A 19,567-nucleotide genomic window follows, 5' to 3' on the forward strand; every position below is an offset into this window, starting at 1 on the left:
GCCCCTGCTTCAAATGCTGCAGTAAGAGGGCACCGACATTCGATTTAACTCTGACGTCTGTTTCTTCACTTTAATTCTGGTTAATGCAGCTGCCTCTTCAACTCAGAGCCCTGGCTCTGCATTAAATTGCAATGAGCAATATCTCGTTCAGGTTTCCAGTTATTTTTGTCCCTTTGATTTCAATCTTCCTGGGACTTCTCTTTTCACTTTTCCTTCTCCAGAGCAATCTGTTACTTAGAATTCGGGACTTGTCCTCCCCCCCCCCCCCAATTCTCTATTGCTCTGCTTTGCTGTTTTTAGGTATGACAGGGCAGTGAGAGGTGCTCTTGTCTCTCACTACGCAGGTCCATCTGCCTTGGGTCCTATTAAAATAAAAGTCCGAAGGTTTTTCTAACGTAAAATGGCCGTAGGTTCCTATGCAACAGCTCAGTCCTTTTCTAAGCTCTATTTGCGTTTCGTGTCAGGAAGTCTCAAGTTCCAATGTAGACGAAGTTTGAACTGAAATAAAACCCCTGCACAAGCAAACCTTTTTTATTGTGAATATAACTGGATACTTGCCATTCCCGACACAGAAAGTGAATGAAACTCACTTAAATCTATACCAAATATCCAATAATACAAACGCAGATCGTTTAAAACTGCCTCTACTGCCTGATAATTATTTGGAAGGGAAACATTAGCTTGGATAGAACATTGGGAAGCTCGATTCAAGCAGGGAGTAGAATAATGCGTCATTTTTGGGTGGTGATCGGCAGGTAGCGAAGTGCCAAAAGGAACAGCTGTGAAATATCAACTGCTCACAATATATTTCAATGAAGGTGCCGAATTTACAGATGATACAACTATACGGAGGAGAGTAAGATGTGAATATGGCAATAGGAGTCTGAAAAGTAATGCTAATAAATAGTTGAAGTGTCATTTGTCAGTATAAAAACTTGCCGCTTTTGCAGGAAGAATAGAAAAACAACGTAATAAAATTGCGAGAAAATGCAGAACTATGTGGCAGATAGTCTTCGTGTGATTTTAAAGGCATCACAAAATGATGTTGTTGGCAAGGTGTTGGCAAGATAAAGTGAAGGTGATTTTTAAAAAATTAAGGGGAACAGAATATAAAGATCGAGGACGTTGAGCATGACGTTAGTGAGACCAGATCCGTGTCGACGTCTGGTTTCTCATTTTGCAGGAGAAATTACAGACATGCCTCAGGAGCCATTTGGAGAACATGCACTCCAATGATTGCAGGGATGAATGAGCTAACTTATGACACAAAATGTGGAGAGTTTGGTCCTGCATCCGTTTGACTTTTCTTCTGTCTTAAGTGGTCATTAACCTGTGGAAATATCTGCCCCAGAGAGAAATGGAGGGTGGGTCATTGAACTTTGTTAAGGCTATGCTAGATAGGCTCTTGATTTACAAGGGAGTAAAAGGTATAGTGAGTAGACAGGAAAGTGGATTTGAGGCTCCAATCAGATCAACCCATCAGATGTCAACCAATGATGCAGCAGACGAGAGAGGGAGTCGCCTAATGTTTCTTATTGGCATGCCTGTATGTACGCAGGAACTTGGGGCAAAGCAGGCGGCTACAGGAAATTAAGTTGTAGATCAGGCCATATGTCATTGAATGGCAGAAGCAAATCAAGCGATAAGTAGCTTACTCCTGATTATGTGATGTTAACTAACGTGTGTAAGACTGCTGACAAGCAGTGCATGATCGGAAGAATAGTATAGAGATGAACCAACTTACGTCTCTCAGTATAAGAGAAAGTTGTCAAGGCACCACTACAGCCCATTCACCATCCACCGACCCCCCAATAAAGTTGGGGGAATAAAAAGTTTGATTTTCTTTCGTCTTACTCCAATGAATTATGTTATCATCTTGTTGTCGAAATTGTGAGCTTGCCTCTTGAACTGTTGTTGCGATTTCATTTTCAAATTATACAGATTTTCTCCCAAACAAGATTAATGAAAAACCCTTGCCTTTCCCCTACCCTCAACTTTAAATAAATTAATATTGACTCATACCAGAGTACACAAATGTGTCTGCTGGAAATCACAATCAAATACACAATATGCAGAAACACTGAGGAGGTCCGTCAACATCTTTGGAAAGAAAAATAGAGTAGGCAGCCCAGATTCCGCAATCAGCAGGCGAGGTGACTGGTACTGCATGTGTATTGGGAAGAGCTGTGAGGCAGGTGTCCCAGTGGAGCCGGTAGTCAGTGAATACGGCATTGCAGCGATGGCTTGAAATTCTGCACAGGGTCTTGGAAACGTGGGTAGGGCGGGTGCGTTTAGGTAACTAAAGTGAGTGTTACTTGGTGAAAGATAGGAGATGGGAGAGGGAGAACTGAAATACAAAATCATGGATGGAAAACCCATTTATTAATATCAGCAGCAGATGAACTATTACAGGGTAGACGACCTTGGAAAGGTGGCATGAAGCATTGTTGGTGTTGGAGAAGATATGGGGTAGGAAGTCGGTTAAGGGTTAAATAGAATGTTATTTGAAAGATGAGTGAATTCGCAACCCACCCCTCACCCAGCATAAACAATACCCCAGAGAAATTGTTTCACTGAAGTTCTACCCACTCGGCGTTTGGCCATCTCGCACTTCCCAATACTCCCAGAAAAACAACCCAAGATTTGTTATAATAACTGTTGAATTCCTAACTTTTCAGGGCATGTTTCCTCGTAGATGATATCGAAGGTCCTATATCCCAGTGTGCGTAACAATAACATAAATGACTGCTTAAAAACAGTATTTACAAACCATGTATTGCTTTTTAACCAGGATCATATGAGAAAATATTTAGATTCGCCAGGCCAAATAATATCAACAATCATGAGGAAAGTAACATCTCAGAAAAATCTTCATGTTCATTACATATAGTTCAAGTGAGAATATGGAACTTGGCCAATGTTAAATGGCAGGATGCCAATAACGTGTTTTGAATTTTAGATACACTTCTATTGAAACTATTAATTGAATCTTGCACCATTCTATTGATTATTCATTATTATTGAAATCTTGTGCTAACGTCAATACAACTAATATTTTGAGCCATTTATATCTCTTCCAATTCAAGTTGTTCAACAGAAACACAAGCAGACACTTTGGGTACAAACTGAAACACTGAGAGTGAACACTATCCAAATAAAGGACAAGGTTAAGATTTTCCAGCTGGTTGATCGATATGCTGAGCTAACGATACATTCAATTGTTCGGGACCGGACACTTGGGGAACATGAGCTCCTGGCAAGTGGCCGAGATAATGAACAGTGGAGAGAGACACACCTTCTCCGGAAAGAACTGGAAACAATCCAAACAGATCAGTTGTTCCAGGACAGTTTTTGTGAAAGAATGGCGAAACGCTTCCGAAAAATCTCTGGGAGTTCAGCAGCAGTGAGTGGAATCCCGGGAATTGGAAAAACAACAATGGTACAAAAGATTGTTTATGACTGGGCCACTGGGAAAATATACCCACACTTCCAATTTGTTTTCAGTTTTAAATTCCGTGATTTGAACACTATTGACTGTAGAATAAACCTGAGGAATCTGATACTAATTTTCTATCCTTACTTTGGGAATGTTGTGAAAGAACTCTGGAAGAACCCAGAGGGATTGCTGTTTATATTCGATGGTTTGGATGAATTCAAGGACAGGATTGATTTTTCCGACAATCGGAGAATTACAGAACCTCAGTCCATGTGCACAGATCCCGAATGCTGGTGTGAAGTGTCTGACATTGTGTACAGTTTAATACAGCACAAGCTGCTCCCAGGATGTTCAGTGTTGGTGACCAGCCGCCCCACTGCGTTACATTTATTGGAAAAGGCTGAGATCAGTGTCTGGGCTGAAATCCTGGGATTTGTTGGTGATGAACGGAAGGAATATTTCAACAGGTTTTTTGAAGATCAAGCAGTGGCATCAGCTGTTTGCAATCACTTGGAGGAGAACGAGATCCTGTACACCATGTGCTACAACCCTTCTTATTGTTTGATGCTCGGTCTGTCACTAGGTCCCTTCTTTACACAAAGAGACAGGAAACAACAGGAAGTTCCCAAAACTATCACCCAACTATATTCCTACTATATTTACAACATTCTGAAAAACCATGGCCGGGAGATTGAAAACCCCCGTGATGTGTTACTGAAGCTTGGTGAGATAGCCTTCACAGGAATCTCCGAGAAAAAGAGTGTGTTTGGAAATGGAGATTTGATCGAGTACAATCTGCAACCTTCCCAGTTCCTGTCTGGGTACCTGATGGAAATTTTGGAGAGAGACGTTTCTCTCCAGAGTGGGGTTTACACATTCCCTCATCTCACCATTCAACAATTTATAGCTGCTCTCGCCCAATTCCTGACTCCAGATCCCGCAGACATCCGGAAACTCCTCACTGAAGCCCACAGCAAGAATGATGGGCAGTTTGAGCTATTTCTCCACTTTGTTTTTGGACTCTCATCCCCAGAGGCGGCTCAACCATTGGAGGAATTACTGGGCCAATTCCTTCATCAAACAACCTATCAAGTGTTTGACTGGGTGAAGGAAAGGTTTATTGGAAGTATTGGGAACAGAGTGAATGAAACTGAAAAAAGAAACCTCCTTAACACATTCCAATATGTCATTGAGTCTCAGAATGAAGCATTGACTCAGGCCACAATGGGATCTGAAAGAACACTTACACTTTGTGGATTGCGACTAACCCCAATTAACTGCACGGTCCTATCGCATGTCATTGGGCTCTGTGATAAAATAAGGCACCTTGACCTGGAGTACTGCTACATCCAGTTTGAAGGACTCCAGAGACTGGTGTCCATTCTGCACAAATGCCGAGAACTGAGGTACCTTCTTATTTGGTCACATTTCTGGAATTTTCATTGCTTGAAGGTCATTTATTGCATGATAACTGGGGAAAAACTATTTCCAGCTCAACTAGAGTCAGGAAGAAAATGATGAGAAAAATGAAAAATCACAAAGTGAAATAAAAGAATGATGCCTTTGCGACAAAATAGTTGTTGGCATATTTAGTGGCATAATCTTTGGCAGTAGATTTTGTGTTATGCATTCGGCCTTATGGAGGAAACTAATGGGGCTAAAGACCAATACGTCCCCTAGACCTGATGAATTGCATCGAAAATTATTATAGGAAGTAGGTACAGAGGTAATGGAATGGCAAGTAGTAATCTTCCAAGATTCTGGAAAAGCCCAAAATTCCATAATAACTGCCAATGTTATTCAAAAAGGGAGGCAGACCAAAAGAAAAGAAGGAACTGTAGGCCATTTGTATTAAATTATATCATTCAGAAAACGTTAGAGTCGATTATAAAGAATGTAACAGCAGACCACTTAGGCACATATAATACAATCAAAGAAAGACAGCGTGGCTGCATGAAGAGAAAATCATTCCTGAAAATTTGATTAAAATTGTTTGACAACCTGCAGCAGAGATAAAGAGGATGAGTAGATGTCATGCAGTCGGATTTTGAAAAAGGTAGTCGTTAAGGTACCACACAATAAGAACCAATGGTTTCGCGGCTAGTACGTTAGCAGGGATAGAGGCCTGATTACCTGATAGAAGACAGAGTGTTTGAGACAAGAGAGGCATTTACAGGATGGCAACCTCTGACTAGTAAATTGCCACAGAGATCAGTGCTGGGGCAACAATTATTTAAAACGACTTGGATGAGGGTAGTGAAGTGGTATCATTTCCAAGTGTGTGGAAGAATCAAAAATATATAACAAGGCAATTTGGGATAATAACACAAATGGTTTACGAGGGGAGGTAGAATAGTGTATGGGCAAAAGATCTGGCAGATGGAAAACCTTATCGAAAGGATCAAAGAACTGAATATTATTGAAATGGAGAAATACTGCAAAAAACTGTAGCTCTGAAGGATTTAGGGATCCAATGCATCATCCACATAATGCTACCATGCAAGCTCAGCAAGAAACAGGGGAAGGAAATTGGAAGTCGGCCTTCATTTCGAAAGGAATGGAGTACAAAAAAGAGAAGTCTTGATTTAAAAAAATGTTTTTTTTTAAAACTCGTTGGACAACACCAGGGAAACTGTGAACAGTATTGGTCTCCTTATCTAAGGAAAGATATACTGATTGCAGGCTGCCCATAGAAGGTTTACTAGGTTGATCCCGGGTATGAAGGTATTGCCTTATGGGGACATGTTTGGTAGGATGGGCTTGAACTTATTGGAGGTTAGAATGACAGGTGGACTTTTTGAGACATATAGGTTTCTTAGGGGCTTGATAGGGTTGATACTGAGAGGATATTTCCTCTTCTTGGAGAGACTAGGAAGGAGGGCTTAATCTCAGAGAAGGGTCGCCGATTTACAAAAAACAATGAGAGGGGACTACTTCTCTCAGGTGGTAGCGAATCTGTGAAATTCTTTACCAAAGAGCATTATACATTCTGGTTTAGCACAGTGGGCTTGTAATGCAGAACAAGGCCAGGAGTGGGGGGTTCAATTCCCGTACCGCCCCCCCCGAACAGGCGCCAGAATGTGGCGACTAGGCGCGTTTTGCAGCAACTTCATGGAATCCTACTCGTGACAATAAGTGATTATTATTATAGGTATTTCAAGGTGGAGAAGGACAGATTTGTAATCAGTAAAGAAATCAAGGGTTATGGGGTTGAGTCAGGAAAGTCAAGGTTAGTATTATCATTCTAGATGAGCCATGATCTCATTAAATGGTGGAGCAGACTCATTCGGCCAAATGGTCAACTTCTGCTCCTCCATCTCACAGTCCTCTGGTACATGAGAAACACAATGCCATGTAAAATCAGGTCTCCCCGACGTGGAAATATTTGCTTAAATTAGTTCCTCTCTAATATTTTGTTTCTGACCCGAAAGTAATCCTGTTTGCTGTTTCTGATTTAGGTGGCGGAATTTCAGACTATTTTAATATGTTTCGTACTCTGAATGTTTAGATTGAAGAAAAATAATCTGGGAGATCCAGGGGTGAAACTATTATGTGTGGCTCTGAGGAATCCTGACTGCAAAATACAGGATATTGGGTAAGCACCAGGCTCTTTGCGATTGCGCCTCTTTTGTCCATTAACTTCCGGCTAGCCACTAACCTGCGCTTAGATCATCCGATGAAATTTCCTCTTCGTGCGAGTTTCCTCCGAGTGCTCCGGTTTCCTCCCACAGTCAAAATAAGTGAAAGTTAAGTGGATTGGCCATGCTAAATTGTCCCTTAGTCTCCAAAGATGTACAGGTTAGTTTCAGGGAATAGAGTCGGGGATTGGGCCTGGGTAGGATACCTTTTTGGAGGGTTAGTGCAGACTCTAAGGGGCGAATGGCCTCCTTCTGCACTGTAAGAATTCTATGGTTCTTTCCTTCTTTTCAGAAAACCCATGCAGACATGTGGACAATGTGCAAACACCACACAGTCACCCGAGGTCCGATTTTAGCACGGTCCCTGGTGTTACACGCAAGCAGTGCTAACTATTGTGCCACCGTGTTATTATGATTCTGCCTTGTTTTCTTCAATTATCGTATTCATTTATAACGATCTCATAGCTAAATGTTGTGCTTTCATGCTTCAGTAAGACATTTTAGAAGATTGTAAAGTTTAATGTAAAACATTTATGAACAAAAATAATTTTGTAAACACGTAACTTTGAAACCTGATGACATTTAACTTAACATTTAACTTTATCACCTGAAGAGTGACGTTGAACTATCTCAATTTTTACATATTTCTTGCAACAAAATATATTTTCTCATTGAGAAACACAACGGTCGACATTTCACTGCATATTTCACTGCACAAAGACAACCCTTCTGTCTATTTTTGAAGAAGGAGGGGGAAGGGGAGTGTTTTGACATATCAATTGTTGATGTCACAAGCTGAAAGTCCAAAAGCAGCAGTTGCTGAAGTGCAGTGTTCTGGCACATATCTCCTCTGATATCACTTCGGAAGTACTTTGGCAATACTTAGGGGTGGGTAATTGATTCGCTGCAACACCTGTCAGAAAGATAGCTCACTTAAACTTACAGGAGGCTTGCATATGTCAACTCAGGCATTAAAGTTTGTTAAAGCATTTGAAGTACTCACCGAGGCTTCTAAGGATGATCATTACATTTGGGAGACTTGTAAACAACACAGGTTAAAACACATTGCAAAATCCAAATGTACTTTAGCTCTGAAGCAGCTGGGAGGAGAGGGCTGCTGACATTAGTGCCCTTGAAGAAGTCAATAACACCAGTATGGAAGCTATGACCACCCAAAACCAACTCTGCTGGGCCACCCATATGCTTAGGCTATCAGAGTCCGGACTGCCCAAGCAAATCTTTTATATCTAGCTCAATGATGGATCCCGAACAAAAGGAGGGCGATGGAAGCTCCTCAAAGCCATCTTAAAGGCTTACCTGACGAAAATGAACATAAACGTTAATGCCTTTTCTCAGAAGACCTTTGCTCAGAAGAGTCCGACTTGGAAGTATCTCGATGAAGGGTCGCAATTATTTGTGAACACCGGAAGGGAAGAGGAGGCCCGGAACAGGACCCTGGTGAAGGAATACACACGTCCTAGCATCCATGGGCCACCTTTTGGAATCTCCTGCCAAGTGAGTGATTGAAGATGCGACTCTCGGATCGGGAACATCAGCCATGTTCGCACAGAACCTGTGACGAGTAACACAGAGTATCTTAGTTGGACAATTATACTCGTAAGCGAGTGGTCACTGCATTCCACGCATTGGAATTCCTTTTATGAAATTAACATCCTCATGACAAACCAAAGATAAAAAATATATTTTATTTCACTTACTGTGACTCAAAACTCACAGTAAAATGCCCTTTTAATGGAATTACCAGCCTCATGAAAACCCAAAGTTTAATTCATATCTATCTTCCTTTCTCTTTATTTTCATTTTAAACATATTTATAAAAGCACTGATCATATAAAACATTAACCTACCAAAACAAACATGACTCCCGAAGTCTCCTGCCTCTGCTAGACCGAAAAAAGAAAAATATGCAAAAATTCAGCAAACATCGGGGCAAGTGGTCCAAGTTACCGCTGTCCCTGGGTTTTTCATTCAGTCGCTCCAGCGCAGCGCAAGGCTTCCAGTGGGGGATGAACAACGTCTGGGAGTTTAATCGCCGTGCGCTTCAACGCGCATGCCCGGACGCACGCACTTCCGGGTCGCCCCGCATGTGCGGTTGACCAGAACTGAAGTCCCTGACTGCAGAGAAAATTACGGAACAATAAATGGGTGTCTGACGCTCTGAAATTATTGGAATCAGTAATATTATCATTAATAAATACTGCACATTCTCATTCCAATTAGTAGCAGTGTTATTATTAAACGTCACAGATTTAAACCCATGTCGTTTCTGTCTCCGAATCCCAGGCGTTTTGACAAGAGCTTCGTAAATTCTCACCACATCTCTGCACAAGGGCAGGTAGTGGTGTAGTGCTCTTATCGCTGGACTGGTAATTGGGGGCACAGGGTAATGTATGTGGTGCTTCCAACACCCGCACGCCAATAGGTAGAATTTGAATTCCATCTTGTATGCCAAATGGCCATGAAGGTCTCTGTTATTCAACTACTTTAGGAACGTGTGCATACATTCCAGCAACAGTCCTGCAATCATTTGCTCTAGAACTTTCCCGTCCCCAAGGAAGAATGTCGCAGTAGAGCTAGAATAACCCCGGTTTCCCAGCTGTGTGGACAATTGTCCTGCACACTAAAAGGTAATCTACACTTGGTCGTCAGTAAAGTGATGGAATGAGTCTTCAACAGTGCTGTAACGACCTTGCTGAATAACCTGCTCACTGCCGCACAGTTTTGGTTCCTCCAGGACTACTCAGTTGGGGACCTCACAGAAACCTTTGTGCAAACATGGGCAACAACGATGGACACCCGGTCAGTTGAGTGTAACTGTCATTGATAGCAAGGCAGCATTTCGTCCATTGTGGCAATCCAGGAAAAACAAATATATGTCAATCCTCTGGTGGAGTTATATCGAGTACAATGTAAGATGGTTATGGCTGGTAGATTTCAGTCATATCCGCTGCACGCCATCACTGCAGGGGTTCGTCAGAGTAGTGCCCTGGACCCGGCCATCGTCAGCTGCTTCGTCAATGATCTGCCTTCCATCATATGGTCAGAGTGGGGATGTTCACTGATGACTGCACAATGTTCAGCACATTTCGTGACTCCTCGGTCTATGTGCAAAGCTTGGACGATATACAGGTTTAAGTTTACAAGTGGCAACTAACATTCGTGCAAGACAAGTGCAAGAGTGTAAGACAATGGCCATATCCAACCAAAGAAATTCAATGACATTGCACCACTGAACCCCCACCAACAATATCCTGGGCCTTACTTTGATCAGGAAGCAAACAGGACAAGCCAACTTAATACCATGGCTACCAAAATGAGTTAAAGACCAGGAATCATACTGTGAAAAACTCACCTCATCGCTCATAAAAAGACTGGCCACCATTTACAAGGCACAAATCAGCAGTGTGATGGAATATTCCCCAGTTCTCGATGAGCGCAGCTCCAATAACACAAAAATATCCGGGACAAACACTTCACTTGATTGGTACATCAATAACATTCAATACCTCCATCGCCCACAGACAGTGGCAGCAAGGCTCCTTAGACAAAACAGTTCAGAAGCATTATGTTATAAAATATAGCAAATTGCATTGAAAAGGTGCCTAAACACTGCAAAATGCTTCAAGGCACTTTCCAGTATTGTATCCAACAGAAGATGGCACGATGTAATTTATGGGCTATTAGGACAGATGACTAAAAAATAAGTCAACGAAGTAGGTTTTAAGTGGTGTCGTAAAGGAGAAGAGAAATGCAGAGAGCATGAGGGAGTAAATCACAGATTTTGAGGCCCAGAAGCTTAAGAAATGGCGTTCTATGGCAATTAGTACCATAGAATATCAGTGAAAGTCTTAATCAACACTATTGATTAGTATTGAATAGTAGACTTCCGGTTGCGGCTATGCAGAGCTAAGTCGCACGTTCGGCAGCTCCCGCTTGGAACGGACTTTTGGGCTTTTTTCAGGGCCCCAAACGGCATTTTTTCGACATTTCCCGGTGTGGGAAGAAGACTGCAACATTCCCCCAACAGTGTATGGCTTGGATCAGGAGCGGGGCAACTAAATATGTGGTGGTGAAGCGAAAGAAAGTGCAAGGGAAGAAGAGCAAGATGGCGGCGGGTGGGGACCAGGCAGCATGGATGCAGTGTGCGCAGCAGCAGCAGGAGGTTATCCAGCGCTGCTTCAGGGAGCTGAAAGCGGACCTGCTGGAGCTGATGAAGGCTTCTATTGATAAGCTGCTGGAGACACAGACAGCCCAGGGGGTGGCATGTTTGCCTTCGGCCCCCGGTGATCGGGTACCCGACCTGTCAGTTCTATTATTTGTGTGTGGCTCCCTGATATTGGAGCATTCAGTGGCATGCTTGCGGTCCTCCAGGAGCGACCTTCCTTTTGCTGTTTTGGGCATCCTTCCCAGGCTATCCTCCCATCCTGGCCCTCTTGGCCTCTCTGACCGATTTCCCCTGTGTTTTGGATGGTGTCTTTTCCTCCCCCTACTTAGATCCCCCACGCCATCATCCCTCCCCACGACCCCCCCCCCCCCCGCCCCACCCCCCCCCCCCCCCAAGCCCCTCCTGCTCTCTCTCCTACTTTGTCTATGTCGGTCACTCCCTCCCGCTTCCGTTCGCTAGTTGCGAACAGGCCTTCAAACAGGACTGAAGGCGAATTTTATGTTTTGCAATTTGAGGAGTTTGGCGAGGTCAGGCAGCCAGTCCAAGGCCTTAGGTGTCGCTGCTGATCTCCAGCTGAACAGGATTCTATGATGCCGACTAGGGGTACAAAGGCGAGGCAGTATGTGCCTCTCCCTGTGAAGCGTTCAGGCTGTTCTGATACCCTGGAGACCTCCACTTTTGGCACAGCTCCACTCTCACCCCACAACCCTGGACATGGCCTCGAAGAAGGCTTTCTAGCACCTGATAAATCTGGGACATGCACTGAACATGGCTTGGTTGTCTAGGATCCCCTGGTACCATTCACATGTATCTTCTACCTCCACGAAGAACCTGCCCTTGTGTGTTCTTGTCAAGTGCACCCTGTGCAGCACATTTAGCAGCATTAGGCTCATCCCTGCGCATGTGCAGGTGAAGTTGCCCTGTGGTGCCTCGATCCAGTGTCCTCCCCATGTCTCTATGCCTGGTTCTTCCTCCCATTTTCTCTTGTCTCGTCCATTCGTGACTTATAATAATAATATGTTATTATTGTCACAAGTAGGCTTACATTAACTGCAATGCATTTGCTGTGAAAATCTCCTAGTCGCCACACTCTGCCGCCTGTTCGGGTACACAGAGGGAGACTTCAGAATGTCCAATTCATCTAACAGCACATGTTTCGGAAGTAGTGGGAGGAAACCGGAGCACCCGGACGAAATCAACATACACATGGGGAGAACATGCAGATGATCTCCTACAGCAATCGTTTATTCATGTCAGCACAGTTACCCTCCCTTTGCACGGCTGTGGTTAAGAGTCTGTCTTGTCGGGAGTGTCCTGGCCGTTGGGGCACCATTTCTGTCTCCTTGCAAAGGAATTTCCTCAGTTGCATGTATCGCAACTCATTCCCTTTTGGGAGCTGGAAGCGTGTCCGTCTGTTCCCCCAGGATCGCTATTCTACCGTCTACATATAGGTCCACTACAATCAGTGTCCCTTCATCCTGTCTGCAGCTTTTGAAAGAGGCGTCAAGTGTCATCGGGGTGAATTAATGATTCTCACAGACAGGGGCCATGGCGGACAGTGCTACAAATCCAGTGTTGTCTTAGTTGATTCCACATTCTGAGCGTGGCCACTGCCACCGGGTTTTTTCAAGTATTTGGCTGGATTGAATGGGAGTGCGGTCTGGCCATTGCTCGGCCGGATGATACCAGGCAGAAACATTCTTCCATTTTTACAATTCTGCCCTTGGGTATTTGAACCAGCCTCGTACACCCTTTGCGGTGGCCACCCAGTGGTAGAGATGGAAGTTCAGGATGGCTAGCCACCAAACGCCTCTCCTTCTTTGTAGGATACTCTCTCGGATGCTATGTTTTGTTATCCCCCATAACGCCTTGACTCATTTGTCTACGTTAGCGAAGAGGGCCTTGTGGATGAAGGTTGCTATGGGGCGTGGGGGGGGGGGGGGGCGGGGGGGGATGGGGGGGGGATCTGCATCGGAAAAGGAATCTAGGCAGAACTTTCATTTTGATCATCTGTACTCTTCGTGCTAGGGAGAGCAGGAGTGCGTCCAACCTCGAGGTCCCTCTTTACCGCCACCGTTAGGGTCGACAGGTTCCATTTGTGGACCCATCTCCATTTGTGGGCTATTTGGATCCCAGGTATCGGAACCTGCTTCGGGCAAGCTTGAACGGCATTTTACCCAAAATTTCCATTATACCTTCATGCTTCCTCGGGGGTTTGAGATGTAGATGTGCAGGTGATCTGCATGGAGTGACACTCTGTGCTCGCTATTTCCTCTCTGGATGCATCTCCATCACTTCTCTGAGCTGAGGCCGATAGCCAATGTCTCGATTCCCAGAGCAAATAGCAGCAGGATCCCCTGCCTAGTGCCTCGGTGTTGCTGAAGAACCCAGAACCTGTGACGTTCGTCCTTATGGTTACCATGGGAGCACTGTACAACAGATTCACCAATTGGTGAATCCTAGCCCGAATCCAAACCGTACTAGAAGCTCCATGAGGTATCTCCATTCAACCCTGTCGATTGTGTTCTATGCGACAATGGAGTTGATGACTTCTGGTATCGTTTCCCGGGTGCTGTAATCAGCATGATCAACAGGCGTCTGATGTTCGCTACTAGGTGCCTCCCTTGGTAAAGCCAATCTGATCCTCCATAATTACCTCTAGCATGAAACTCTCCAGTTGTTCGCCAGGGCCTTCACCAGCGTCAGTGTTTAGGTGCGCGATGGGTCTGTATGACTAGTACTCCAACGGGTCTTTGTCCTTTTAAGGGATCAGCAATATCGAGGCCTGTGCCAGCATAGTCGTCAGAGCCCCCTCGATAGCGAGCCAGTGAACATCTCCCACAGGTAAGGGACCAGTGCTCTCGCAATGTTTTTTGAGATTCCCTCCGGTTTTCCCGGCGGCATAGTGTTGAAATGAAAAATGAAAATCGCTTATTGTCACAAGTGGGCTTCAAATGAAGTTACTGTGAAAAGCCCCTAGTCGCCACATTCCGGCGCCTGTTCGGGGAGGCCAGTACGGGTTGATGCTCTCCATGACCCCGCCCTGTGCTGGTGGTGTATCCAGCTCATGTTCCCTATCGTTCCTCATGACTGCTATTTCCAGCCCATCGAGGAACTGTTTCAACTTCCAGCCCCCCTCGGGAGGTTCAGAGATGTACAACCCCGCATCGTATGTCGCAAATGCCTCATTCATCTTGTCTAGATCTGTGACTTCTCCACTGTTCTTATCTTTTACCTGTGATGTTTCACTTATGGCTGCTTGCTTTTTCAACTGGTATGCCAGGAGGCGGCTGGCCTTGTCTCCATTTTCGTTGAAGGTTCCCCGTGCCTGGCGGAGCTGGTTCACTGCTTGCCCGGTGGAGTGCACGTCACACTCCACTTGCAACTTTTTCCTCAATGTCAGTAGTTCAATGGTCGGGGCTGTGGATTATCTGGAGTATCGCCAATCCATCTGTAACAGGGAGTCAATTAGTTGCTACCTAGCCACCCCTTCCGTTCTGTCCTTCTCTTCCCTCTGTACGATTATTTCCTCCCTTATCACTGCCCTCAGCGCCTCCCAGAATTTGGAAGGTGAGACCTCCCCGTTTTGGTTGCAGGTTACGTATCCCTCGATTGCTTACGACATTTTCCCCCTTAATGCCTTGTCGATGAGGAGAGCCATTCCCAGCCCCCGTATGGGACGCTCGGCACGGCCCGCTTCCAATCTCACATCCATGTAGTGTGGAGCGTGGTCAGAGATTACTATAGCAGAATGTTCTGCGCTTACTATTCCTGGAAGCACCGACTTCCCAACTCCAAAGATGTTGACGCGGGGGTACACTTTTAGGTTTGGGAGAATAAGGAGAACTGCCTCTCATCGAGTGTGTGAATCTCCATGAGCCCACCTCCGCCCGCCACCCACCAGCCCAGCCTTTTCCATAAAGGTGTCCCATTCTCTCATCATATCGGATTGTTTTGTTCATTTGGAGTCTGTAGTTGTTTCGTCCGTGGGTCCTGTACGTCTCCCAGTGGCTATCCTCCTGGGGGGAGTTCCCTGCTACCATCGGCCCATTTTGTTCCTCTCCCCAATCTTCTTATTGCTTCAGTGTCAATTTTTCCTACTCCCCCGCCGCCACTCCCCTGGGACGCACGGGTGATCGTTCCAGTGAGTGTCCTGGACATATAAATAAAGGTAGATCAGGCATGGAAATAGAAAGAGCATGATCCGCGGTCTATTTATGCACAATGCTGCTGCCTTCCCAGTCCGTTTTTCTTGACAAGTTCCTCCGCTTCACCCGACGTGTTGAGGTAAAAGTCCCTGTTGTTGCATTTTACCCAGACTTTTGCAAAGTATAGCATCCCGAAGCGTATTTTTCATTTAAACAGGGCTGCCTTAACTTCATTGAACTTGGCCCGGTGCTTGGCCAGGTTTTCCCCAATGTCCTAATATATACCCTCCCTTCCTGGGTTTCCAATCACTGCTCCGTCTTTCGCAGGGACTCTTTGAAGGGGGCCAAAGCGAGTGCTCTGGTTGCCTTCAGGGTCTCCATGACGTATTTGCTTATGGAGTTCCTCAGCTTTAGGTGCTCCTATCGCAGGAACTCCATCCATTGCCCCATTGGTGGCTGGGTTGGTGCTGATGGTCATGTGGACGATCTCTCCAGGTGGAAAATGCTCTGTTCGGCTTCGCTCCTCGCGTCTTCCCTTTGCATCTTCTATCCTGGCTCTTACCGCTCCTACTGTCGCTTCTATTTTTGGCGGATCTGATGGTATTTTCTTGGGTGGATTTCGTTCATTCTGTTGCGGCTGATGTTGGGGAGGAAGGGGGGCTGGTAGGGGTGGGGGGGGGGGGGTGCTTGTCGGTTTCTTGGTCGATCTTTACTTTAAGGCCCAACATTAAGGTTTCCAGAGGAAAGCCACCTTTCGTGCTACTGTTCAGCAGAGGGCCAGAACCGGAAGCTGGGGATGATCTTTCTGCCAATTTCAATTTCATCACTCTTCACATTAGTTTTACTCACCTTGGTAAAACATAGAATTGCAGCCTTATATCAACACAAAAGAAGGCCATTGGGTCTCTTGTGTCTGTGCCACTCTCAGCATGACCAATGCTGTAGTTTGAAAACCCCAATTTCTCCCCTTAACACGCCGTATTGTCCAATTCCCTACTGACTGCCTCAATTGAACCTACCTCCACCACTTTCTCAGGCGGTGCCTTTCAGTAGTTAAACACTCGCTGCTTTAAAACGTTTCTCCTCATATCTCCCTTACTTCGCTTGCCAATAAAATTAAATCTGCTCGATATCCATCCTTCCACAATTAGGAACACGTTGTGTTCCTACCTGATCTGCTGCTGTGTGCAGACCCCACAAGATTTTTCAAAACTTCATAGAATTTCCCCTCAATTTGCTCACCTTCAAGGAACTCAATTCCAACTCCTCCAATCTATACAATTAACTGGAGTTCCTCATCGCTGGAATGATTGTCGTGAATCATTCTGTACTCTCACTCAAGCCGCCTCATCCTTCAAAAATCATGTCGAACAAAAATGGAAACATTGATGCTGTCGAGGCCTTAGCAATGTGTTGTATAACGTCCTTGTTCATGTACTCTAAGACCGTAATAAAAAAGCTTCGGCCATTTCATCACATTCATCCGTTCTGTTTCTCCCCTCACAGATACTGCCTGTCCTGTTGACCATTTCCAAAATATTTTATTTATATTTCAGATTTACAGCATCACCAGTATTTTGTCTTCTCTGTTCACAGGGGCTGTGTTTCTGCAAGTTTCCGCACTGTGCATTATTATTTTTGGTCACCTAGAATTTTGTTGTTCATTTTTCTGACCACAGACTGGAAGAAAACGAACTCACAGATTCGTGTGTCGAGGATCTCGCTTCTGTACTCATTACAAACGTGTCGCTGACAGACCTGAAACTAGGTTACAATAGACTGGGGGATTCAGGGGTGAAGCAGCTGACTATGGCTCTGATGAATCCTAACTGCAAAATAAAGACACTGGGGTATGTAGCAGACTGTGTGAGATGGTATGTGTATTTATATATATATCTGCACAATATTTTGACCACGGTCAGCAATATAATAAATACGAATTGTCAATGGTTATGAGGGCCAGTAGTCGTGCTATTTATAGAAAAACGCAGTCCATCTGAATAACTAGAATTGTGCACTTTCCTGCGAAGCAACACTCAATCAAACTCAGTTAAATCTGTCTTTATTTTCCCATGTCCAGCAAAAGAAATCTGGATTATTTAAAACCACCTGTGTTTCCTAACACCTCACCATAGAAAGAAAGAAATCATTCTAACCATGTTGATTTCTTTAATAGGATACTACATACACTTCACACAACCGTCAGATCACCAATATTTATGAACCTACCTTATTGGATCTTACAAGTAGATGTCTCGTATTTCACAACTACATGAGTCTTATTTTATGTTTACAACGATTGAACAAAAACAAAGAGAATGCATTTAGCAGCATTGTCCTATCGCAACTTCGTGTTTCCTTTTCTTTTGGTCTCCAGTTTTTAACTAGACAATATATCTTATTTATCAGTCAGCAGTACACTTGTCCTCTTCAATACGTCTAGGTATAGTTCCACTCACAGACCCATTTCTCAAATTCACATGTGATAAGTTTCATTTCGAGTTTACGAAGTAAGAATGGCATTTTTGTGTAATAACACCTGATTTAAGCTTTTGCCAAAATTTATATTTGCGGTTTCAAGGATGCTTATTTTCAGTTTGAATGCTTATGTTCAGTCAAATTGAACATAGCGTGCAGAAGGAGGCCATTCGGCCCATCGAGCCTGCATCGACCCACTTACACCCCAGGCCCGTAACCCAATAACCCCTCCTAACCTTTTTTGTCACTAAGGGCAATTTATCATGGCCAATCCACCTAACCTGCACATCTGTGGACTGTGGGAGGAAACTAGAGCACCCGGAGGAAACCCACGCAGTCATGGGGAGAACGTGCAGACTCCGCACAGACAGTGGACCAGCGGGGAAGCAAACCCGGGACCCTGGCGCTATGAAGCCAGAGAGCTATCCACTTATGCTACTGTGCTACAAATTGAATTTGTACTTTTGCTTTGTTTGTACTTTGAACTGTCCAAGATCTTGATGTTTGTGCCAATCCCATTTCAATTGGGACATTTTCAATTCAGTTGAGCCATATCAATGATTTTCTCCCTCTTGGGATTCATAGTTAATTCTAACCGATTAACAGTTCGCACAATTTATTAATTATCTCAGTCCCGTTCTCAGCAAATTTGGAATGGTATTTTGCACGCTGTTCACGTATCTTTATTCCAATTGCTACATCCTGTGTAATATTACTGACAAGCAGTTTTAAATCAGTGTCACTGGTCATTGACCGAGAAAGATAATTTGCAATTTCAAGGGAAACATGGTGATCAAGTGGTTAGCCGGTCACCGGTGCCTCACGGAGGACCCGGGTCACTGCCCCTGTGGAGTTCGCACATACGGGTTAAGCCACACAAACCAAAACAATGTCCAGTGTAGGTGAGTTGGCCACGCTCAATTGGGCCTCAATTGGATAAACAAAATAGTTGGGTAACTTTTTTTTTTAATTGCAATTTCAGCTCTTAATGACATTGTTTAATTTCCATTTATGTAAGTCCATCAGTTGTTTCATGATTGTCCGTTGCTAGATTAATACATCAGTAATATTACTTGGCTCAATTATTTGCAAACTGTAGCACGGTTCAACAATGCGTTCATATTCACAGAAACACATTTAGAATTGTAGAACCCCTCATCACTCGGCTTCTCATTAATTTCTCCAGTTTTCTTCCAAGTTCGATAATCTCCTGGCTCCTTTCCCGATGAAATTCTAACAATTCGTTAGTTTTGCCATTTAATGCCAATTATTCTGATTCACCAACAAGTTATTTTCCTGTTCAAGGATTTTTAAAAAAATGTAAAGTACATGATTCATTTTTTTTTCCAATTAGGGGACAATTCAGCATGGCCAATCCACCTAGCCTGCACATCTCTGGGTTGTGGGGGTGAGACCCACGCAGACAGGGGAAGAATGTCCAAACTCCACACAGCCAGTGACCTGGAGCGAACCCTGAACCACGGCGCCGTGAGGCAGCCGTGTTAACCACTGAGCCACCCTGACGGCCCCTATTCAAGGCTTTTTTTGCATGATAAGTTTAGATATTTTAATTTCGTCAAGATTTAAGTCAAGATCTGCCTTTTACAAGTTTGCTATTTAGGCAGTTCGTGTCCTGAGTCAGCTGTTCCACTTTCCATAAAATTCAATTGTTGTTCCTAAT

The 19,567-nt window shown here is 44.3% G+C and overlaps 1 protein-coding gene across 1 annotated transcript in view; it reads left to right on the forward strand.

Moving 5' to 3' along the window:
- The window catches only part of LOC140410260 (NACHT, LRR and PYD domains-containing protein 3-like), a 79,703-nt gene that overhangs the window by 52,929 nt on the left and 7,207 nt on the right, over positions 1–19,567 (forward strand). The window contains exons 6-8 of the mRNA XM_072498227.1: positions 3,087–4,842; positions 6,945–7,031; positions 17,088–17,258. Of these exons, the coding sequence (XP_072354328.1) occupies positions 3,087–4,842; positions 6,945–7,031; positions 17,088–17,258 (2,014 nt within the window). The remainder of the gene's footprint in view (positions 1–3,086; positions 4,843–6,944; positions 7,032–17,087; positions 17,259–19,567) is intronic.

This window comes from Scyliorhinus torazame, chromosome 4 (genome assembly GCF_047496885.1).
Source record: "Scyliorhinus torazame isolate Kashiwa2021f chromosome 4, sScyTor2.1, whole genome shotgun sequence".
Classification (NCBI taxonomy): Eukaryota; Metazoa; Chordata; class Chondrichthyes; order Carcharhiniformes; family Scyliorhinidae; genus Scyliorhinus; species Scyliorhinus torazame.